General features: G+C 41.3%; 1 protein-coding gene across 1 annotated transcript; it reads left to right on the top strand.

Moving 5' to 3' along the window:
* The first annotated feature begins 36 nt into the window (after positions 1-36).
* LOC117670746 (acyl-CoA dehydrogenase family member 11-like) lies at positions 37-23,189 on the top strand. The gene is made up of 15 exons (XM_087880486.1): positions 37-528; positions 2,476-2,999; positions 4,974-5,206; positions 6,549-6,648; positions 8,878-8,995; positions 9,726-9,868; positions 9,991-10,137; positions 10,842-10,936; positions 11,707-11,806; positions 12,343-12,483; positions 18,822-18,914; positions 19,563-19,670; positions 20,360-20,531; positions 21,775-21,841; positions 22,402-23,189. The coding sequence occupies exons 2-15, from the start codon at positions 2,853-2,855 to the stop codon at positions 22,526-22,528; spliced, it is 1,791 nt and encodes a 596-aa protein (XP_087736612.1). The 5' UTR covers positions 37-528; positions 2,476-2,852; the 3' UTR covers positions 22,529-23,189.
* The last annotated feature ends 1,254 nt before the right edge of the window (positions 23,190-24,443 follow it).

Here is a 24,443-nt window from a genome sequence, read left to right as displayed (position 1 = left end):
CCATCATTTCCCTTCAGGTGCCTCATTCCCCCCTTCAAGCCCCGCCTGGGCAGCTCTCTTCTCAGTCGTTCTTTTAACTTTTTATTCCTTTTTCTTTTATTTCTTGCTATTTATTGCATCCCTCATTCACCCTTGGGCTTGGGGCAGCCTATAAATCTAACAGAAAGACTAAAATAGCTAAAATAATATTTCTTCTTGTAGGGAGTTGGGTAGTGACTGGGCTGCCTGCTTTTCTCTTTCTTTGGAACATCAAAGCTCTTTTCATTTTATTTGGGAGGTAAAAAGTGGCCCAATTGGTAAAATTCTGTTTTGTTTCGTTTTTTTCCTCTCACTCTGCCGTCCCCACTTCTGTTTAGTTAAGCCTCAGACGAAGCTTTCTTTTCAGCTGAAGGAAGATAAACATTTGGGCAGGAAAAGACAACATGCTCAATTTTTTTAGTGAATGAAGCACACAAAATATTTTCTTCTTCTTTCAGATCCTACCCCGCTTTTGTATTTGTGGCCTGTTATTATAAAAAGCTTAATAATGTAAGGAATAGCCAATTGAAGAGAAAATATACTTTACATAATAATAATTTAATAGAGAACTGAAGAATAAAGGAATCTTTTTAAACATTAATTTAAGGGGCAGGCAATGGTAGATAAATATCTCCTTTGAATATCTATTTATTACAAATAATAAAATAAAGAAAGTAAGACTAACTTTTCAAAAAGCTCTGAGGGGATTTTGGCGGGAACAGGGAGGCCATTTTGATCCTCCCTTCATTTTCCCCTCAGGCACCTCATTCCTCTCTCAGCCCTGCCTGGTCAGCTCTTCTCTCTGGTGCCTTTTTAGCTCTTTTATTCCTTTTTCTTTTATTCCTTGCTACTTATTGCCTCTCCCATTCTCCCCTGGGTTCAGAGCAGCCTATGAATCTCCCGACAGAAAGATTAAAATAGCTAAAATAAAATTTCTTCCTATAGAGAGTTGTGTACTGACTGGGCTGCCTGCTTTTCCCCTTTCTTTGGAGCATCAAAGCTCTTTTCATTTTATTTGGGAGGCAAAAAGTGGCCCAATTGTTAAAATTCTGTTTTGTTTTTTCCTCTCTTTCTCTTACTCTGCCATCCCCACTTCTTTGTGGGTCAAAATAACATTTCTTCCTGTAGGGTACCGACTAGGCAGGCAGCTTTTCTCTCTCTTTCTTTTGAACATCAAAGCTCTTTTCATTTTATTTGGGAGGTGAAAGGTAGCCCAATTTGTAAAATTCTGGGTTTTTTTTTCCTCCTTCCTCATTCTGACATCCTTGATTCTCTCTGTCATGTGAGACCAGCTCAGGGGAAAAGCTGTTTGCACATGCTCTATGGAACTCTTCTCTTAAATAGAGAACATTGTTGGTTAGAAGAAATAGAATAAAGTTCTATTCTCAGCTCAAGCTGGACAAAAAAATTTGGATCCAGTTTTGGTCGCCATGATATAAAAAAGATGTGGAGACTCTAGAAAGAGTGCAGAGAAGAGCAACCAAGATGATGAGGGGGCTGGAGGTTAAAACATATGAAGAATGGTTGCTGGAACTGGGAATGTCTAGTTTAATGAAAAGAAGGACTAAGGGAGACATGATAGCTGTCCTCCAATATTTGAGGGGCTGCCACAGAGAGGAGGGGGTCAAGCTATTTTCCAAAGCACCCTAAGGCCAGACAAGGAATAATGGATGGAAACTAATCAAAGAGAGAAGCAACCTAAAACTAAGGAGAAATTTCCTAACAGTGAGAACAGCTGATTGAAGTGAAACCCTCTCCCATTTCAGACAAATGGTTATCCAACCTCTTCTTAAAAACTTCCAGTGTTGGAGCATTTACAACTTCTGGAGGCAAATTGTCCCACTGGTTAATTGTTCTCATTGTCAGAAAATTTCTCCTTAGTTCTAGGTTGCTTCTCTCCTGGATTAGTTTCCATCCGTTGTTTGTTTTCTCAGCTTCTCATGCTTTGGAGAATAGCTTGACTCCCTCTACTTTGTGGCAGCCCCTCAAATATTGAAACACTGTTATCATGTCTCCCCTAGTCCTTCTTTTCATCAAACTAGACATAGCCAGTTCCTGCAACTGTTCTTTGTATGTTTTAGCCTCCAGCCCCCTAATCATCTTTGTTGGTCTACTCTGCACTCTTTCCAGAATCTCAGCATCTTTTTTATAATATGGGTACCAAAAGTGGATGCATTAATGTATTCAAAGTGTGGTCTTATTGAGGCTTTGTAAAGCAGTACTAATATTTCAGATGAACCAGGGAACAAGAGGTCTGTCCTTCCAGTTTTGGAGTGAGGAACGGCCAGAAGAAGTCAGGAGAAAGCAGCCCTTTAGATATTGGAAGACTGCTATCATGTCTCCCCTGGTCCTTCTTTTCATCAAACCTAGACATCCCCAATTCCTGCAACATTCTTTGTACGTTTTAGCCTCCAGTCCCCTAATCCTCTTTGCTGCTTTTCTCTGCGCTCTTTCTAGAGTCTCTCAACATCTTCCTTACATCGTGGCGACCAAAACTGGATGCGATATTCCAAGGGTGGCCTTTCGCTTCCTCCTTTGGGGAACTTCGGGGAGCTCGCCCTGCGCTCGCAGAGGCACTGCAGAGATTGCACGGCTCTCGTTTTTGCCACCTTCTTTTGCAATGGGAGAGGATGAATTGGGGAGCTTCCCGCCGCCCAGCAGCAAAAAACAGGCCGAAGAGCTGCCTGCCAACCGCTAGGCGTCCCTGACCCCTTTCTTGGCCCAGCCCCGAGTCGCTCTCGCATCGCGATCCTTTGCTCTCGTATGAAGCGTTAAAATCTCCTCCCCGGGGCACCCACCTGCATCAAACCTGTGTAGGACTCGCCCCGACCGCCATGGCACTTCCCCAGCGGGAGCCTTTGCGAGAACCGAGAAACTGCGGAGCGCTCGAGGGTGCAAGCATGGAGGCGCCTCGGATGGGGAACCTGTACCTGGAAGACCCCTTGCTCCAGGGTTACCTGAGAGCCCATCTGCCCGCTCAGGTGGGTGAGCGCCAGGCGGGGATTTGACGGTGGGGGCCGCAGGGCTGGCTCGGCGCTTCTCCGCCTCCTTTGCTGCCCGTGGCCCGCTCCCCATCGCTTTTGCTCCTGTGCCCCCTGCCCCTGGCCAGGTCCCTTGACCGGATAGGGACAGGAGGGTGAGATGCGCACCCAGTTGGGAACCGGGCAAGGGGATGGACTACAAGACCTCCGAGGCTCCTTCCAGCCGGATGGTTCTATGACAGAGCCAAGGAGGCTGGGAAGCTCCAATTTCTGCCTCTTGTGTAAGAGTGTCTCCTCCAACCTTTTTCAAAGGGGTGCTACTGTACAATTCTCTTCCCCCAGCCAGCTGGTGTGAGGTTACAAAACAGGCCAGGACAGTTTACATCATACTGAGAAGGAAGGAAAACTGGCAGAAGAATATTAGAAATTGATTAGGGACTTAATATGTTTGGAGGAGGGGAGTAAACTGAGTTTCCATGAAAAGAGCTCCCTCTCCTTTTAGAGTTATGATGGCAGAGTTCGAATCATGTTTTTCCTGAAGTAGTTTTAAACTTTGATATTTCCATTTTTGGGAACCCTGTCACAATTTTGAACGCTCACTGATTAAGTCCTCGTTCATTAAGTGAGGACTACCTTTAGAATATGCTGTCTCTGCTGTTTATTCAGACAAATTGTATAATGCAACATTATCAAAAGGAAAAATCTTTAAGCAAATACCTTTGGCATATATATGTTGGATACCATTGCTTATCTGAGGGAGATGGAATGTTCTATTCCATTCTAAACAAATAGAATGGAACAGAACGTTTACATGAGCATCCTGATTCTGGAAACACAAATTTGCAGCCTTGAAAAAAACAGCAATGATCCAATTCACTCATTAGATTACAACAACAGAGTTTCAATTTGATACAATAGCATTGCAAACAAATGATTATACAAAAACGTATCTTAACTTGTAGCATCTACAAGTTAAGCACCTGTGGTTCTTGTAATATTGCAGTTCACATCATTAGCCATGGTGGTTGAGGCTATTTGGAGTTCTGGCTCAGCCACTTTAAGTGAGTAACATTTTCTACCACCCTTACCTTATGCAGTGCAACCTGAATATTGTTAAATCATTATGTACAACAAATGTCGCACACTTTGTAATATTCCACCATAAGTAAATCAGGGGTGAAATCCAGCAGGTTCTGAAAGGTTCTGGAGAACTGGCAGCAGAAATTTTGAACAGTTTGGAGAACCGGCAAATACCACCTCTGGCTGGCCCCAGTGTGAGGTGGGAATGGAGATTTTGCACTTTCCTTCCCCTGTCACACCCACCAAAACACACCCACCAAGCCACACCATGCCCACCAAGCCACGCCCACAGAACCCGTAGTAAAAAAAATTGGATTTCACCACTGAAGTAAATCATCCATATCACCAGCAACTCAAAGTTTATAAGTCACTTTTTCCAAGGCCTTCATAACTTTGAACTGTTATTAAACAAATGCTTATAAGTCAAGGACTAGCTGTACATTTAATGTATTAACAGTATATATTTGTTTTTTCCTCCAGCTGCCCAAAGACAAATCATGCATTAGATTCCCACTCACGCTAAAGAGCTAAACAAGCTCCGGAAGCCTTGTGAGAACCATCAAAAACTTTGATTCATATATATCCCTTTTCAATGCTGTATTTTCATCAATTGTTTTACCCAAGAAAAGGATGATGGGAATACAGTGAACGAAGCTTGAAACTGAGCCCATATATAATCTGCGTGTTCTTTAGGAAAGACACTGAGAGGCGACTTGGTTGTTCTAAGAACTAACCACAAACATAGCTTATTTGAAGAAACACCTGATGAAACTGCTGGCCAAATAAAGAAATCAGCAGCCCTTTAACTTAGCTTCCTTTGTTCCTTTCAAAACTACATTTTGATACCTGTCCTACCACCTCTTCATGTTCCATATTTATGCATTGACCTTGTAGGTGTTTGCTGAGGTGAACGTTGACCTGGAACGGTTCGGAGCTCGTTTGAGAGATGAAATTGACTTCTTGGACCGTGAGTGTGAGCTAAACCCTCCTAGATTATTGCATTTTGATGCCTGGGGACAACGTGTGGACCAAGTGACCACCTGCCCAGCCTGGAAGAGGTTGAAGGACATCTCTGCTGAGGAGAGCCTTGTGGCTGAAGGTTATAAAAGGAGATATTCCCGTTGGAGGTACTGCTGTGGTTTACGGGAGCCATGCAAAACCATGTGACCCTGTTTGGGTATCTCTTGCATATTCTTGAATCTTAGCATGGCTTAATGTTTTGTTTTGTTTATTTTTTTAAATTATTATTTTGTTTAATAATAATAATCCACCAATTTAAATAGTATAAAAAGAAAAGATATATAAAGACATGACTTCATCACAATTCATCACAACTACAAACAATTTCAGTAACTTCAATAAATTATCAACTTCCCCGATATTTCAAGAAAATATCTTTTCTTCCCTTATCTCTTATCTATGAACCAATTTTAAAGCATTGTCATTCAATCCTCATTAGCAAAAGTCCATTAAGAGATACCAGAAACAACAACATATATTTTAACCAATAATCCAACTTTACAGTCCTTTCTTTCAATTTAAGGATTTTGGTCTTTAGACCCTTAAAATCAGCAGTCTCCAACCTTTTGGATACCATTCCATAGAAAACAATTTTTCCTCGAAACCAAGGTGGGGAGGAGGGGGGACTGATTTCATGCGTTATCTAGATCTCAAGGACAGATGAAGCTTCACTCACTTGCGTGGTCCAGTTAGAAATGAGTCGCAGAAAGATACTAGTCCATGACCCGAGGTTGGGCCCCCCTGCTTTAAATAGTGTCCCAGAATTTGATTTGTCAGTCTCTTCTCAGAAGCACCTTCACATTTTAACATCTTCATTGTAAATCTAAGATAAAAAGCTATACAAATCTAGTTTGTTATTTGTAGATCCCTTTTAATTATTAAGACAAGTTGTTTTGATTTGTAAATCCAATATAACATCTTTTTCCATATTGATCTTATAACCTGTCAACTATGGAGATTCTCAGTCATCTAGGTCATGATGGTCCCAAAGTGCTTTTTTTCAAGAGGCAACTGGGCTTTATGTTTTTTATTTGAAGACATTTCACTTTTCATCCAAGAAGCTGAATCTTTAGCAATCAGAGCTGAAGAAACTTCTTGGATGAGAAACCAAAACCCAGAAAGTTCAGTTGCCTTTTGAAAAAGCACCTTGGGACTCTATACCTGTGGGAGTCTATTCTCTTCTGGTCTCTTGGTGGGGAGCTTTTATCCGGAATACATGTGGGCGATCCCAAGTCCTCTTCTTGTTCAGAATTCCAGACAGGAATTCTGAGAAGCTAGCTCCTTCCTCATTTTGTTGCAGTCATGGGCTCTGCTCTCCAGGGAGTCAACTTCAATTCACCAACTGCTTCCTCAGAAGTCCTTTTCCTTTTCCAGTGTGTTTCAAATCTGCCATTTAGGCATTTTGGGGAGGCATGCCAAGTTCATCTTCATGTATTTCTCTTTTTGCAGCCGTGTTTATCAAATTGCCAAGATGTATCTTTTTATGTCCAATTCTGCTTGCTATGGATGCCCTCTAGCCATGACTGACGGAGCAGCAAAAGTAATTGAGGTAAGTCTTTGCAAAGGGGGAACTGCTAGAAGTGACCGTTTTTGTTATTTAAAACGTCCAGGTGTCCTTAGTAACATTTGTAAAAATCTCTCTGTCCTATCCCCTATCCCTCTGTTTTATGCTAACAAGTTGGAAAGTCACATCCATTTTGTACCTGTTGAATAGTCATAGCTCTTTCCATCTACACCATCAAAAAATTCCCTGAAGGATGGTTGGATTCTCCCCCCACGCCCCAATAATACTCTCCCAGGATCTGGCTCCAATTCCAGATCATTTTACTTTGTAAGCCATCCAGATTCATCAAGAATGAATTGGGTGGCTATGTATATTATCTTGAACAAATAAATATAAATAATAAATTATGTTCGTTGACTCAGGGAGAATTGCCATCTTTGGTCCTGGATGGGATGGCACTACCCCAAACAGACCCTGTGCGTAATCTGGGGATTCTCCTGGACTCACAACTCCTGCTTGAAGAGCAGGTGATGGTCACAGCCAGGAGAGCCTTCGCGCAACTGCGAGTTGTGCACCAGTTACACCCTTTCTTGGACTAGCAATCCCTACCCACAGTCATTCATGCCTTAGTCACTCCCCGTCTTGACTATTGCAACACGCTCTACATGGGGCTGCCGTTGAAGAGCATCCGGAAGCTCCAGTTGGTGCAAAATGCAGCGGCCCACATGGTTTTGTGCGGACCCCGGTATGCACATATATCATCTCTCCTGCGGGAGCTGCATTAGCTGCCAATTTGCTTCCGGGTGCAATTCAAGGTGTTGGTTGTCACCTTTAAAGCCCTTCATGGCTTGGGACCAGGTTATCTGAAGGACTGTCTCTTGTCAGTCACATCTACTGGACCCATTAGAGTGAGGAGGCAGGGAATGCTGCAGGTCCCATCTCCGAGGGAGATACACCTGGTGGGACCCAGAAGGGCCTTCTCCGTAGTGGCTCTCTCTCTCTCTGGAACATCATTCCCCCAGACCAGAGATTAGAACAGCCCCCACTCTAATTCTCTTCGGGAAGGAGCTGAAGACCTGGATCTGCCAGCGGGCTTGGGGAACCCAGAGTGGGATGGAGCCCATTAAATGGCTCGTGTGATCGGCTGTCGCTGGGGTGGGAGGTGGGGGTCGGGTGATTTTATTACATTAACTTATTTGATTTTTTTTATGAGTTGTACTGTTTTTAAATGTGGTTTTTTATATTCTGTAAACCGCCTTGAGTTGCCATGGGCGAATAGACGGCAATATAAATCTAATAAATAAATAAAATCTCCCGTCACTCCCAGAGCCTGTACAACGATACTGAACCTGTGTGCCAAAAGCCACAGTTGATGATGCAACTTAACAACTGGTTCTCAAAGTAGTCTTGATAGGGAAGAGGTGAACATTTGGCTGCTGAAATCAAAGGGAGTAGAAGACCTGTTGGAACACAGCATCTTTCAACTGCTGCCTATTTGTTGCTATTGTAGGTGAGATCAGCAGAAGTGTGGATGCACACCCTAATGGCTGATTTGCTGAAAGAGATATACTACATTCAGAAGTCAAAGGCCAGGCCAGTCTGAGCCTCAGTTGAGTTTCTGCAGACAAAAGGTTTATGCAGTGAACGGGTGAAGCACCCAGAACTGAAGGCACAAGAATAATTGTCAAGTGTATAAGGGGTCACTTCCAGGCATTAGGAAGCCTCCACCAAAGAGATTTTATAACCCAGGCTGCAGCTCTTTACTCCAATTCATCTGGCATTCATTAATCCTGAAGAGCCACCCAGGAGAGCAACTCAAAGCACCCTGTCTTAGAAGGAAGCCTTGGGGCACCTCTGGGTCTTTTAATTGGAAGCCCCTGGCTGAGTAGCTGCATGGGTTAATCCAGTTCAGAATCTTGTATGCTAGCAGGAATTGATTTTAACCTGGTTCTCTCTGCCATGTTCCATATAGTACAAAGGCCTTGGTGATCGTCCTCCCCTTGCCCTCCCCTTTCAGACCTATGGGTGCAGTAGCTCCCTTGCCTAACTTTGCTGCTCAGCGACTTTTGCCATGACCTTGCTGTGCCAGGGAACCTGATTATCTAACTGCAAATAGGCCCCCAATTTTGATGGTGACCACTGTATGCTTTTAGTCCTCTTGCTTGTGTCATCCCATCTCACATAGGAACTGAAGGCCGGGCTGACAGATATTTCATCTCTCCATCCATCTATATACAGTATCTGCCTTTTGTCTCTTGCTTGCAACTCCAACAGTCTTTAGGGATCCCAAAACCCCTGGAAGAAGCCTATGCTCGTTTGACATCAGCTGACCCCAAGACATTCTGGATCTCTGGCCAATGGATGACTGAACGCAAAGGCGGCTCTGATGTTGGTAAGGGGATGCAACATGGGAGACCCAATCCTTTCTTTCTGAAATAATACAGGTTAGCGAATAAGATTGTATTTGGGTAGACTGACTTACTCAACAGTCTGCATTTAAAGAAGTTTACATTCATATGTTAGGCTATTTTTCCAGGCATGTTTTGTGTGTGTGGGGGGTGTGTGTGTGTGCTACATTTTGAATTTATTTATGTATGCTATTCTATAAAAAAGGGAATGGGAAATCCATAAACTACAACTTGCACAATGGCTATACAAGTTACCGCCTTCCACATTAATCTTCAATGCAGTTCTTCTGCAATCACAGATGGCAGATAAAATCAGATACCTTGTTCACACAGAGGCTACCCAATATCCCTGATGAAACACCTCTTCAGAGGCAGAGGAATTGTGCTGTCAGCTAATTTAAACTTTAATAGCTAGACTATTAAATAGTGATTGACATTAATGAGAAAGTATTGCATTTTTAAAAGGCATTTTGGTGTTTCAACGTTTGGGATCTGGTCTGGCTATAAGAAAAGGTTTGTTTGCTTGAGCAAGCACTACCTCTTGAAGTCCAACCTACCTCACAGGTTTGTGCTGGGGAAAATAAGAAAAGGGAGTTGTGAAGGTCACCATAAACTCCTGAATGGAAAGCAGAAGCAAAATTTAATCAACCAGTGGTCATTAGTCCTCTTTTAGGGAAAATTCCCAGCCCAAAAATGTGGGGTTTTTTTCCCCAGGTGGTGGAACAGAAACTGTTGCACGGGAACTTCCAGATGGCTCCTACAGCCTGCATGGATTCAAATGGTTCACATCAGCGGCTGATTCAGACATGACGCTGACCCTGGCAAGGATCGTGGGCCCTGATGGGCAAGTAAAACAGGTCAGTTTCCCAGGCCAACCCAAAGAATATGAAACAGCAGCTTGCAAGTAGTTACACGGTCAGTAATGTCCGAATTCCAGCTCCGTTTATGTGGTCTGAAGCTAGCATCTTTTGTGTGGCAGGGCTCCCGAGGCCTCTCGCTCTTCTACCTGAAAATATATGAGGATGGGAAGCTGAACGGCATAAAAATAGAGAGGCTGAAAGAGAAGCTGGGCACGAGGGCGTTGCCAACGGCAGAGCTGTTGCTGGATGGAGCTCGAGCACATCTGGTAGGAACCACGGAGGAAAGTATTTCGTCCGTTCAGGATATTGAGAGGAGCACAGAGAGTGCGGTCAGGCAGGGAAGGCTGCTGACCTTGAAAGGAGGGAATCAGCAAGATGGAAGGGCTCACTTAGACCAGCGTTTTTCAGGATTGGCAACTTTGAAATATGTAGACTTCAATTCCCAGAATTCCCCAGCTAGCATATGGATTTATACCAGTAGGTGGAAAAGCTATGCAGGGGAAGATCCTCACCTTTAGTGTCTGGTGCGGCTTACTTCAAACGATTTCTGTTGTTTTTAAAACTGTTAGCAGAAAAAAAAAAGCTTGAGACTTCTGAACAACGGTTCAAAAAAATTTTGACCCCAGAGGATGGTACAATAGGCCTCTTTGGTGCATTCAGTTGCAAACATGGTTTTAGTATCGTATGTTGCTCCTTTGCTTGAATTGTGTGTACTCAGCTTTATGGTTCCTCTGATACACAGGCTTTGTACATTTTTAGAATTAGTTATTTAAATTGAAAGGTTGGTTTGTAGGTCTAGTCTTCCTGCCTTTGCTTCAAGCCAAATGCTCTTCTCTTTCTCTGATCCTGAAAATGGTATTTAAGAATTTTTTTGGGGGGGGGAATGTACCACTGCTGCCCATTTAATTGCAATTAGCTTTTTAAGGGGAACCGAATCAAATCGTTTGAAGCTGTTCCTTGTTGCTTTCAGATCTCTACGGAAGGCCAGGGGATACCTTACATTGCCAACATGTTGAACATCACTAGGATCTATAATGCTGTGGCTGCAGCAGGAAATATGAGAAGGTGATTTTCAAGCCTGAGAAGTAAAAGCAACTAAGAAAAACTATATCTGGACAAAATTAAAAGCAATTCAGTTCTACTGTTATCTCAAGGATAATTGGGCAAAGAGTGAGAACAATTGGGAAAATGTAGTTTGGCATGTCCTAAATTTCAAACTGCTAAAGATGTGATGACATCACCTGAAAATGTTGGTCAACTTCCTGCAAACTATAGAGGATTACTCAGGTGTATTAAAAGCATTTCAACATCGTCACACACCTATCTGCAAACTTTGTTTTAAGCAAAAAGAATATGCCAAAAAAAATACCCATTTTGTTCTCCAGTATTGGCAGCATGTGTTGTTGTCTGCCTGCAGCCTGCAGAGCTGGCAGCAGAGCCGGACAGTGAGGAGGCTGGGGAGGAACATGGGTTCCTGAGTGGAGGGGTTGTTCCCGTAGTCTGTATAACGAGAAATGGAAATAATTTTGCTACCTAGAGGCTGGATTGATAAAGAGGAAAAAATATCTAGCATTTTTATTATATTAATGTTATATCCCTCCAGTGTATAACGTTATATATTATCTTCGGTGATATCAGAAATAGTAGAGGTCTCCTGCGAGAGCAAGGGGTTGGACTAGATGACCTACAAGGTTCCTTCCAACTCTGTTACTGTTACAGTGTTATGCCTTAATTAAAGAATGAAATTAAATGCTGGGAAATAGTAGAAATACATTTTAAAAATTGGAGCAAAGGCAGCACTTAATCCCTGTGGCTGGCTTTGTTCCCATCCATAGAATGGTCAACCTGGCACGGGATTACGCCACCAAAAGGGAAGCCTTTGGAAAACCCCTCAAAGATCACCCTTTGCACATGCAAACTCTGGCACGAATGGAGGTGAGCACACGCCCTCTTGGGTCCAGACTCCAGGGGTACTTGGGAAAGATTCCAGAATGTTCTCCTACGGTTGTTTGGAATCAGATGCCAGTGTAGGGAGAGTAGCATACAATTGGAGAACTTTAACAACAGAATGAAGCATGTAAGATTCAGAAAGTTTAACCCACTATGGAAGGAGAGGTAGTTTGCTGTAGTGCTGAGGGCACAAGGCTGGGTAATGGGGACTTCTAGTCCGACCTTAAGTCCAAAGCCAGCGGGGTGACCTTGGGCCAGTTACGCGCTCTCAGCCCTAGGAAGAAGAAGCAGGCAAGGGCAAATCCTTCCGAAATCCTTTCCAAGAGAACTGCAGGGATTTGTCCAGGAACTTGCCACACACAGGGAAACAGCCATTGCCACCCGCAAACCATGGTTTGTAGTTTGCCATGTGATTATTGTTCCGGATAGTTGTAGAGGGAGGAAGCAGGAGGAGGAAGGGAGGAAGTTGCCGGCCTCGAGGTGCCGGTTTGCTCAGACGAACTGCCTTCCCACTTGTGCAGGTGCAAAGCCAAGCAGCGTTCCTGCTGCTGATGGAGCTGGCGAGACTGCTTGGCCTGGAAGAAACGAAGGCGGCGACGGAGCAGGAGAAGCACCTGCTGAGGCTGCTCACCCCTCTCGCTAAGCTTTATACTGCAAAGCAGGTCACGCTCAGTTTGATGCCATGGGCTAATCAGTGTCCACGACTGGCAAAGAGGGCGCCTATACAGGGCCATTGAGTCTACGGGATCAAAGAATTGGGAATCATAGTCAGCCCCTCTTCCCCTAGCAACGTTTATTCAAAGGCATCAGTTTTTGTCACAAACTCATGAAGGCAGAATGCCTTTGAATGAAACGGGTTTGTCAGAAGAGGGGCTAGTGGGATCCTGGTTATTTGGTTTTGCAGAAGACCATAAGCAAACAGGCCCCTGAATCCTCAAGTAAATGTGGCTTAGATAAAGATCAAATGCACAAAAGCAAAAATATTCAAACATGGACTTCCGGTTTCCTTGTCTTCGGCGACGACGGCGCTCTTTGAAGCTCCGCCAGCCCCGCCGCCTGTAGAGCCGCTTTGCGATCGAGAAGCGGCTCGAAAACTTCAAAATCCTGAGGATTGTTGGAGGAGAGATAGCAGGGCACAGGTCGAGCCCCTGTAACCCCCCAGGGAATCATTTCTGGGGAGGAAACAGGCGCGGCTCCCTTCCAACCTGCTGAGACTCCGGGCGGCGTGGGACGATTCTGCTCCTGCAGAACAAGCCGGCTGCAGGAAACTTAAAGCGAAAGAACCAGCTTTAATAAACAGCGAAACTACCTGAATCCTGAAATTTGGAAACGCAAGTATTAGCACTTTGTTGACTTTTCAATCTGAGAAAATGCGAATGAGTGAAAGTGCTTTGAAAAAACATGGCGCCTAGCTTCAGAGTTAACGAGCCAGCGAGTGTGGATTGGTGAAGTTATTTTGTTTTGCTACAAAGTTTCCAAGTTGCTACTAAGCTGCCTTGCTTGTTATAAGAGAAATAACTGGGAAATTTTTTTCCCTTTTCAATATTGGACTCTGCTTTATTTTAACCCTTGTTTGATCAAATCTGGGGGACTTTTTTAGAAGTCTTTGTGCAGGAGGGAAAGGAAAAGGAACTTCCCTCTTTAGAAAAACTAGATCACGAGCCAGGATGGCTTCAAAGAAGCAGGAAGGGAAGGCATTAGGGGGGGGATCCCCCACACACAAACAGCAAACGCAACTTCCCCCGGCTCAACAGCTACAAACTCAGAAAAAAGAATTTGATGTGGGAGATTTAAAAGAATTTATTTCTAAAACTCTGGATGACAAATTTCAAAAATGTCAACAGGAGATAGATGATAAATTTCAAAAATCACATCAGGAACTTATGCAGGAAATTAATGAAGTCAAAGACATGGTGAAACAGAATCAAAATAAGGTGACCAAAAAAATATCAGAAGTGGTGTCTGGCCTGGCAGAATTTATTGGGAAAGTTGATTATAAAGTTGAAGAATTCAAATCAGAAGTTAATGTCAAGATGAAAGACAATGATTATAAAATTGATGAAGTTGATAATAAAATGCAGAGAATTGATGATGAGATTGTTATGATACAATTCCGGGCAATGGAATTCGCCATACGGCTTCGGGGAATTCGAGAGGAGGAGAGACAGGATTTGAGACAAGTTTGTTCTGAAGCCTTGGCCAAGATTCTACAAGTTAATCCTGATGTGGTATTTCACAAAATAGATAAAACCTATAGAGTGAACTCTTGGGTGGCCAGACAAAGACAACTGCCTAGAGATGTGGTCATATACTTTACAGAAAGAGGAATTAGAAATGATATCCTGCAAAAATCTTTTTATACTTCTGTACAAGTGGGGGGTTCACGACTTCAAATCTTTAAAGAATTACCTCCTAAAATGCTGAAAGCCAGAAAAGAATTTGGTTTTCTTGTTAAGGAACTGAGAAATTTACAGATACCCTTCCGGTGGGACGCACCAGCTGGGTTAATTTTTAGATACAAGGGAGAAGGGTATCGGTTGAATACCGTGGAGAAGGCACAACACTTTTACACTACTATTCTTAAGGAAAGAACACCATCTCCACGTACATCCACAGTTTTGGAGATTAAAGAGAGTGAAGAGAGGCAATTGCAAGAACAGTCCAAGCAGGAATTAGAAGTAGTGCAAGGTGCAGAAGGAGGTTTTCTGAGTGAGCCCTTGTTGGATTCTTCTCCAATTTTGGATTTGATTCAGTTGACAGAAGTTAAAGATCAACGTATAACTAGAGCCCAATCCAAGCTACTTAAACAAAAGCAACAACAACAACAGGAAAGACAAGACAAGAAGGCAGTTAAGAGTATCGTACAAGAGAGTGGAGCTATGGGAGGAGCGAGATCGAAGCTCTCGGATGAACTTCAAATATTTTGCTCTGTGCTCCAGAAAGAGGCTGATGACCTTTAAGTGTCTATCTTGGAATGTCAATGGGTTGAATTCAGCACAGAAAAGGAAGAAATTATTTACATATTTGAAACAATTTAATAATGATATAATATGTTTACAAGAAACGCATATCACAACTCAAGATCAAAAATATTTGATAAATTCAAAACTAGGAGCACATTATATATCTTCAACTTCGCAGAAAAAGAATGGTGTGGTTATTTATGTAAATAAAAAATTAACAGCGAAAGTTATAGAAGCAGATCAAGATGGTAGGTTTGTAGCAATTGAATTGCTCACAGCAAATGGTCAAATTCTTTTGATTGGAATTTATGCTCCCAACCAACAACAGGATTATTTTTACAAGATGTTACATACTAAAATATTGCAATGGGACTATAGATCTATTTTAATTATGGGAGACTGGAATGGAGTAATTGATTCTAAACTAGATAAAAAGAGCTTGGCAAAGTCTAGAATTAGATTACCACAGACTTTTTTTGATATGAAAGAAGATATGGAATTAAAAGATGTTTGGAGAATACATAATCCAAATGAATTGGACTATACTTTTTTTTCGGATAGACATAGATCTTTTTCTAGGATTGATTTTATCCTGTTGTCAAATGATCTACTTGTTAAGACAAAAAGAACAAAGATTTTTCCAAGAACTCTGACTGACCATAGCCCTGTATGGATAGAAATTGAGATGGATAAGGTTGAGAGACATTCTTGGAGATTAAATGAGAACTTGTTTAGATATGAAAAAAATACAATAGAACTTAAAAAGCACTTGAAAGAATTTTTTGAAATAAATTTGAATAAAGGTACCCCAATTGAAATTGTTTGGGATGCAAGTAAAGCTTATATGAGAGGGGTACTCATCTACATGAACTCTAAACATAGACTGCTCCGACAAAAGAAAAGATCTGAGTTGGAAATGGAAATAAAGAATAAAGAACAGTTACTTATTAAAAATCCAACAGATGAAAGAATACGAAGTGCTATAAAACTTTTGAAAGACCAATTTCAAATGCTTATGGCGGAACAAGTTGCAACAAGTTTACAATATGCGAAGTATAATACATTTTGCAACGCTAACAAACCGGGCAGATGGTTGGCTTACACACTGAGGAAAAAACAAAGTATACGGACTATTGATAGTATTGATATTGGAGGGAAAGAAATCTTTCAACAAAAACTAATTAAAGAAGCTTTTGTGGATTATTATACTAAACTATATGCCAAAGAAGAGGTGCAGAATGGACTTATAGAAAAATATTTAAAGGATAAGAGAGTTACAAAAATTACTGATCAACAAAAGGAAAGAATGAATTATCCTATAACAGAGGAGGAGATAACAGCAGCAATTAAACAGCTAAAAACAGCCAAAGCTCCTGGCACGGATGGTTTGACTGCAGTGTATTACAAAACTTTACAAGCTGAAATGGTGGGACAACTTAGAGATTTATTTTGCAATATTCAACAAGGGGGTAAAATACCCCCATCCTGGACAACTGCTTATATATCTTTGATACCAAAAGAACAAGTTGGTCCTAAAAAACCAGAGAACTACAGACCAATATCTCTTTTGAACACAGACTATAAAATTTATGCGAAGGTATTAGCCAACAGGTTGATGCCAGTAATCCAAAAGGTGATTCATGCGGACCAAGCGGGATTTATTGAGGGCAGATATATGAAGGACAATGTAAGGCAAGTAATAGACTTATTGGAATATCTTGATAAGAATAAACAGATTTCTGCAGTGCTGGTTTTTTTGGATGCGGAGAAGGCCTTTGATAGAGTGGATTGGAATTTTCTACTAAAGACTTTAAAAAAGATGGGCTTTGGGGACCAATTTATACAGGCGATCTCAGCAATTTATCAAGAGCAAAAAGCACAGATTATTATTAATGGAAGTTTGACGACAGAGTTTAAAATTGAAAAAGGAACAAGACAGGGATGTCCGTTGTCCCCACTTTTATTTATTTTAACATTGGAAGTCTTGCTAAATATAATACGGGATTCAAAAATTTTGAAAGGCATAATGATAAGGCAAGAGGATTATAGAATAAAGGCATTTGCAGATGATCTGGTGGTTACCCTATCACAACCAATGGAATCAATAATCTTGATGAACGACATTATACAAGACTATGGTAGAGTTTCAGGTTTTAGAGTGAACTCAAAAAAGACTAAAATGATAGTCAAAAATATGACACAAGATCGTAAACATGAGTTTGAAAGGAGGGCAGGTTTTGAAATTGTACCTAAGGTAAAATATCTTGGAGTTCAGGTTGCAGAATCAAACATGAAATTGTTTCAAAATAACTATGAGGTGTTGTGGCGAGAGGTTCAGAAAGACATGGAGACTTGGAAAAAGCTGCAACTGTCTTTACTTGGAAGAATAGCAGCAGTTAAGATGAACATTTTGCCAAGATTTCTGTTTTTGTTTCAAATGATTCCGGTGCTTAAAAGTGATAAACAACTGAAAGTTTGGCAAACTGGACTTAATAAGTTTGTCTGGAACGAGAAAAAGCCGAGAGTGAAATTGAAAATTATGCAAGATGTTCCAGAAAGAGGAGGCCTTAAACTTCCAAACCTACAGTTATATTATGATGCAGCAGCTTTAACTTTAACAAGTGATTGGTTTGGAAGTAAAAAGGCTGGAATATTGAATGCAGAAAGTTTTGATCTTGAATTTGGATGGCATGCTTACCTATTTTATGATGATAAAGTTGATAAAGTATTTAAAAGTCATATACTTAGAGACTCTTTGATGAGAGTTTGGAAGAAGCACCGACTCAAATGGGATTATAAAATACCGCTATGGCTGGATCTTGGTCATACCTTGTGGAATACAAATATAATGTCACTCGGGGGGTTTTTATACAAAGAGGTTCTTTTTACAGATGCGGGCAGATGGCAGTTGAAGACATTGCAGACACTGTTGGACGAAGGGATTAATTTAACCTGGTTACAATATAATCAATTACAATTGAGATGGAAAGAGGACCAAAAAACTGGTATTATGTTGCATGAGGAAGAATTGGTTAGACATATAAGAGAGAAAGGTCCAATGCATATTAAAAGGCTTTACAATGTTTTGCTAGAAAGGGATTCAGAAACGGAATTAGTTAAAGATTGTATGATTAAGTGGGCACAAAATTTTGAAGAACCAGTGATGTTGGAAACATGGGAAAAAATTTGGGTTCAGAATGTTAAATTTACACAGTCGCAGAATTTGAGGGAAAATTTTTATAAAATGTTTTATAGATGGCATCTAGATCCTAAAAAGTTGTCATGTATGTACCCTAATGTTCAGCCAAAATGTTGGAGATGTGAATGTTTGGATGCTACGTATTATCATGTTTGGTGGACCTGTAGGAAAGTTAAGGCTTTTTGGATAAAAATATGGTGGGTCATGCAGAATGTTTTGAAGAAAAAAATTCAATTTTCTCCACAATTGTTTTTATTGGGTATAGTTAAGGGTTTTACACGGGGTGAAATAAAATTAATATTGTATATGATAACAGCAGCAAGATTGTTGATAGGTAAATATTGGAAGAATGAAGCTTTGCCTACTATCGAGGAATGGACTTTGAAGATGGCCAGTTTTGCAGAGATGGCAAAGATTTCAGCATATTTAAAAGATTGCTCACAAGAGACTTATGAATGGGAATGGAAAAGGTGGATAGAATATGTTCAGAACAAATACCAAACTAGAAAGTACCAAATAGCTTTTATTTGAAAACAATGTATTAGAAATATTTTAATGTAAAGAGATAAAGAGGGAAAATTATATAGGGGGAGGGATGGGTTCAGGTATATATATCAGTATTATTAGTTATGAGTATATAATAGGGAAGTGTGGGGGGGAGGGTTAGGGAGGGCTAGGGAGGACGGGAAGTTTGGGGAGGGAGGTGGGGGGGTGAAAAAAAAAGGGGTGAAAATGTAATTGTAAAACTTTTGCAATAAAAAAAAAAATATTCAAACATGTACATATCTGGAGCCTGGCAAATTTGTCAGGTGTGTAAACAAGTCAGTTTGTGTTTCAGGGGATCGCTATGAATTCGGAAGGCCTGGAATGTTTTGGAGGACAGGGCTTCATGGAAGACACAGGTGTGCCTGTTATTGTTCGGGATAGCCAGGTAAAGAAGCACTGGACTTTTTATTTTGTTTTTTACTCCTCCTTTACTTTCTTGCATCCTGCTGCTAATTTAGGGAGAAAAAGCAGGAAGAGAAATTTGCACTTTATTTCCTTTGTTTCACTTTTTCTTCCTGACATTCCTTTTGTTATCGCAGAATTCTGAGATCAAGAAAAGGGAAAAAGGTAATTCAGGCCTCTGAATACTCAGAAAGTACTTTCTTAAGGAATGCAGTCTCTTATAATGAATATTTGCCTTTGAAAAAACAATAGTAGCATTCCATAACACCTGAATGTGTTCCAAGTGCATTTGGAAAATAAATTCACTTACAAACCAAACTGTTTAAAAATTACATTTCTAAGGTCATTACTGAGAACTGCTATATTTTGAAGCAATTCTAGTGAGAATAACATATAAAAGATCTTTCTGACCACATTAATGCTTTTAAAGTACAGAACTTTCATTCATAGAAGGGGGAAAAAACCCTTATCCTTGAGTGTTTATAGGGCTAGACTAGGAATGGAAAACCCGAGAATATCATGGAAGCTATTGGGAGACTTTGGGACTGTTATGCTTGGTCAGCCCAACTTATTCCTCCAGGTTGTTGCTTTAGCATCTGTTTCTTGAGCTCTGCTTCCCTTTCACCGGCAGGTGCTTTCAATCTGGGAGGGAACCACGAACATCCTGTCCCTGGATGTTCTGCGCTGCATCCTCAAGAGCCAAGGAAAAGCGCTGGATGTCTTTTTCTCCACTGCCCAGGTAGGCTCTCTGAAGGCACCCATACCTGAGTTTGTCACACCACCTATAAATGTTAACATTTGAGATGCTCCTAGTAGAAGCAACAGGCTCACTCGGCCTCATATAAAACTGTGGTGGTCTTTATTGACGTTGATTTGTGCTGCTATTGCCCCTTCAGAACTCACTCCGCTGTAGTTTGCAGTTTATTTCATCTTGTTCATAGTTAAGAGAAATTGGTTCACGACAGAAATTGGTCTTTTAAGTAGCACAGTCCAAATTTACTGCCACTTCTTATTTTGCCTCCATTCAGGGTGAAAAATGTAGCCTTCATCTGCCAAAGCAGAAACCAGTCCAAGGGTCTTAAATCTAAAGCACAGGCAGACCCTGAGGCTTCTAAAAATGATAATTCCAGAATAACATTTAATTTGTCAGAAGATATGACTGGGGAGGCATTGTATGAAGTACATTTTAGCTAAGTGCAAATGGTTTAAGATCAGTTGTACTAATCCTATCCACAAATTTTGGGTACGTAACTCTCAAAAGACCAGCACAGTCCTTAGCCTGAACTGTTACACTGACCTTAGCTGTGACACTGTTCTCCACAGGTGCTTCGGTCACCAGTTCATTTTGAGGTGCCACTAAACCTAGTACTGCGAATTATTATGTGTATTTATTCTGTAACTTGGCGGGGTGGGGGGGGTTCCTTGCAGGCCAAGTTGGAGGCAGCTACCCGGCAGCCCGAACTGCAGGCTTCTGTGCAAATAATTCAGAATAATCTGCAAAAACTCAAGCAGTTTGTTCCAAGAATGGACTCGAAGGGAGAAGCTGGCTGGCAGCTTGCAGCGAGAGACTTTGCCTATGATCTGGCATGGATCTACGAAGGTAATGAAAGAATTGCCTCAAAATATTTTGCTTCCTTACCACAAAATCATCTCAAATTGTTTGAGTGTTGCTCAGAAAGACTCTGAATGATAATCCTCTGAAACAACCCAGCATTCGGAGTTTGTATGCAATGCTTAAAAAAAGAGGATTCTGTAGCCAAAAATAAAAGCACACAGAAAGTGGCTCTTGTTGGGGTGATGGAGTATACAGAAAACCGAACAGAAGATGTCAGTGATGCGCTACTGTTAGAAATGTAAAAACACTAAATTTATTTATTTATTTATTTATTAATTGAATTTCTATACCGCCCTACTCCCGAAGGACTCAGGGCGGTGTACAGCCATGAAATAAAACACATAAATATACAAAATTTAAAATCAAATAAATTAAATAAATTTGGCTGAATTTATATCCAAATTTAAAATACCCATAATTTTAAAATACAATTAAAAATTTAAAATTTTCATTTAAAAGGGAGAAAATTTAGGCGAGGCCCGCTTGATGAAATAAAAGCGTCTTCAACTCGCGGCGGAAGGTGCGCAGATCCGGGATCCTCCGTATCTCTGGGGGGAGCTCATTCCAGATCGTCGGTGCCCCCACAGAGAAGGCTCTCCCCCTGGGGGCCGACAGCCGACATTGTTTGGCCGACGGCACCTGGAGGAGTCCTTCTCTGTGGGAGCGTACTGGTCGGGGAGAGGCTGTCTAAAGATAACAGTGCAAGACCGAATTGATCAAAGAGGCAGGAAAACCCACAGATTTTGAGCTGGGATTAAATTTAACATCAGTAAAATTAGACTTCTCTTCTAAACATGGGATTTGAAACAGTGCAACCTGGAGGTTTTAAGTCAGGAGCTCAGCCAAGCCTCTTATTTGTCGCCTTTAGCTGCTGCATCACCTTCCTAAGCATCCTACTGATATTTCACCTTCCCAGGCATGCTTCTGATTATTGAACAGGCTCAGGATTCTTTCCTAATTCCACAGCTCATGCTGTCAACTGTTCTCCCAAACCCAAGCTTGGCAGTGGCAAAAGAAGAAGCAGGAAGACCGTTCTTTAGGAGAAAGTGGTTCCTGGAATGCTGCTAACAGGGATTAATAGGAAGACTTTAAAAGGAGCTTGCAAATTATTCCCTACAGTGGAGAATTCCCCATGTGGTCAAGTGTGGAGCCGATTCAGGTTACAGGGTAGATCTCGTTAGGAGGATAAATCAGAAATGTTCATAGACTATGTATTTAATTCCCACAGGAGTCCTTCTACTGGAGCATGCAGCCAGGGCTGGTGCATCGGCCACAAACATCTATGCTGCTCAGAGGTATCCATTAAATCTAACAAGACAGAAACCCAAAAGATTGCACCCATTAACATCAAACACATATCCTGACTTGGATGAGCAGGGGCAAGCATGTGCATGTGCCATTTAAGTGAGCGGCAGGGGCACATGCACATTGGCCGCTCGCGTGGAACGACCTCCTCTCCCCCCTCCCCACCAGTCCGCAAAGCCAGAAACGTTGGGAAACTCTGTTCTAACTGGTTGTGTGAACAGGTCCCTTCCTGGATTCTGAGAAAATCATTCACCTCTGTCCTAACGAGGGGGTATGCAATAATTTGTTTACACCAGCTCAAAATGGTGAGCCAAAACCTTTCTCCAATTTTCTGATATATATGTGTCATTAAGCTCAAGGCAGATGCCATCAAAGCTTTCTGCTGTATACTCTTATTGAATGTTGATTGTCACAGACCTGCGTCGGTAGCCAAGAGGCGCTATCACCTTTCAATCGTGGCAACAGGAAGCAATGTTGAGGTAGATGGGGTCTGAAACTAAGAAATCCAGTTTGAATTTGAAGGCAGAAGGCTTTCTTCTCTCTTCTGCAGGTGGTGTCAGGAGGACGTCTGCCTCGTGGACAGAGAAGAGAAGGCTGGTTCTTACAATTCTACAGCAGCTTCCCTGGATAAATCTTTGGTGTATGATGGGTATCCTTCTCTGAGAGGAAAACTGTAGCAAAGAATGCGAAAGAAGCCATCTGGTGAAGGACATGACCTGGATGAGAAGTGTGTCTGTATTATGTATGCATATACGTGAGTCTCAAGTTTTCTTTTCAAAACAAGTCTTGAAAGGACCCATGTAGACAACATTCCAACATTAAGCACCTCTATTGTATGTTAAATGGCCAGTTGGCTTCTGAACTCACAAATTGACTTTTTAAAATAATTCTTGAAGGTAGAAAGGGTGTCATCACTCTACTTTAAACATGTAATTTTAAGCAATCTTTCCCATTTCTTGCTCTCTGGATATGCTGGACTTCAACTCTCATGTTTCATAGAACACTAGGCAGTGGTAGTTGAAGGACAACAGATGTGAAAGGGACTGTACTACTAATTGCTGGCAGCCTTTGCAACTCCTCTCTTCTATTTAGCATTACAGCTTAAAGATACAAACAGAGCACATTATAATGAAACAGTCAAAGCAGCTCATTTTTTTTTTATTTCGTTTTTTAAACTATTTTAATTGGTACAGGAATGTGAACTATAGTAACCAAATGGAGACAACTGGATACCAGTTGGATTTGCTAATGCTGGACCAGACTCTGCTTAGCTTGATGCAATAAACCTTTTCTTGGATATATATTTTTCCACAAAAATAAACTTTATTCTGACTCTTCTGCCTTACTGTATTCCACATTTTTTCCCCCATGAAGGTCCACTGTTGATTTCCTTTTGAGTTGAGTTCCTGCATTCCTTTTACCTAGATATCAACCATGAAAACTTCCATAAATTTAAATGGCATAAATATTTCCCATGGTCAGCTGTTGCTGATGAAGCAAGTTCCAAATTACTGGAATTACTTGTAGATATGGATAGCGGAGGATCAAAGTTCTGCTTGCAGGGAACAGGATGCAGAACAGCTTCGCTTTTCCAATGTTGTTTTGATAAAGAAAAAACAAAAACAAAAACAAGAACAATTTTTCCAAAAGGATATTGCTCCAAAAAAACAGCTAAAAGCAACCAACACAAAAGAACTTGGGCTAAATTACGAATTGGATTACAAGTCATATGCAAGCATGAAGCACAACTTTTCCTGTGAATGTTCAGTCTTTCATTAAACCCTCTTTCTCAGATGGAAGCCTTTGGTTGCCATTTACTCATCCAGGGAGCTAGCTAGCTTGTTGGCTTGTTTGTTCTTGCTACTGTGACACTGGGCGGCACACAAAGTTTAAAACCATCATAAGAAGAGAAACCCATGATGTCCCAGTTAAACAATAACACACACACCCCAAACAAAACCCACATCCCCAACAGAACTCATCCGGTTGCCTGGTTTAGTAATCTGGAAGAAATTTCCATAAAACCTTCAGTGATTTACCATCCTTTCAGCCAGGTAGGGTTCCTGGCAATTGGAAATCCAGAGAAAGTGGAAATGCTGATAAAAAGTTCTTGGTTTATTGATATGAATTGTGTCACACTTGAGAAACCCCCAGCTACGGAAGGTGTGATTAGCACAATTAACTGGGAATACAGAAAAGCGATGCTGTAGTGTCGTTATACTGGACATGCCATTGTCTCTCCACAAGTGAGGATTGTAGTGGTTTTAACTTTGTCAAAGTACCTTTTCAAACCACGTTCAACATCCTCAGGAAACTGACTCAAGTCCTCTCCCCCCAGCCTTCATCCCAAAGAAGGAGACCCAATTTTTCAATCCCGTAAACTTTGCAAGGAAGAAGATCAATAGGGACCATGAACAGACAACAAACTCCCATTGAAGATTTACTAGCTTATTCCAGAATGAGAAATGAAGGGAATCTGGTCTAGGCATCAAGCAATATAAGGATTCCTTACAGCTACCGTATCTAGGAAAACAAAATTTACCTGGTTAGCTTTTAAATGTGATGGCCTTGAAATTAAGGGAAGTTTGAGCA

This window comes from Pantherophis guttatus, chromosome 17 (genome assembly GCF_059756535.1).
Source record: "Pantherophis guttatus breed Tessera chromosome 17, ASM5975653v1, whole genome shotgun sequence".
Taxonomy (NCBI): domain Eukaryota; kingdom Metazoa; phylum Chordata; class Lepidosauria; order Squamata; family Colubridae; genus Pantherophis; species Pantherophis guttatus.
The sequence above is the reverse complement of the archived record's forward strand: the minus strand, read 5'-3'. Positions and strand labels throughout refer to the sequence as shown.

Excerpts from the sequence above, each read along its gene's own strand:
- LOC117670746 (XM_087880486.1), top strand. The coding sequence starts at position 2,853 with ATGGCACTTCCCCAGCGGGAGCCTTTGCGAGAACCGAGAAACTGCGGA. Across the intron at positions 11,807-12,342 it reads AAACTCTGGCACGAATGGAG|GTGCAAAGCCAAGCAGCGTT; the intron begins GTGAGCACACGC and ends CCACTTGTGCAG. Across the intron at positions 21,842-22,401 it reads AACATCTATGCTGCTCAGAG|GTGGTGTCAGGAGGACGTCT; the intron begins GTATCCATTAAA and ends TCTCTTCTGCAG.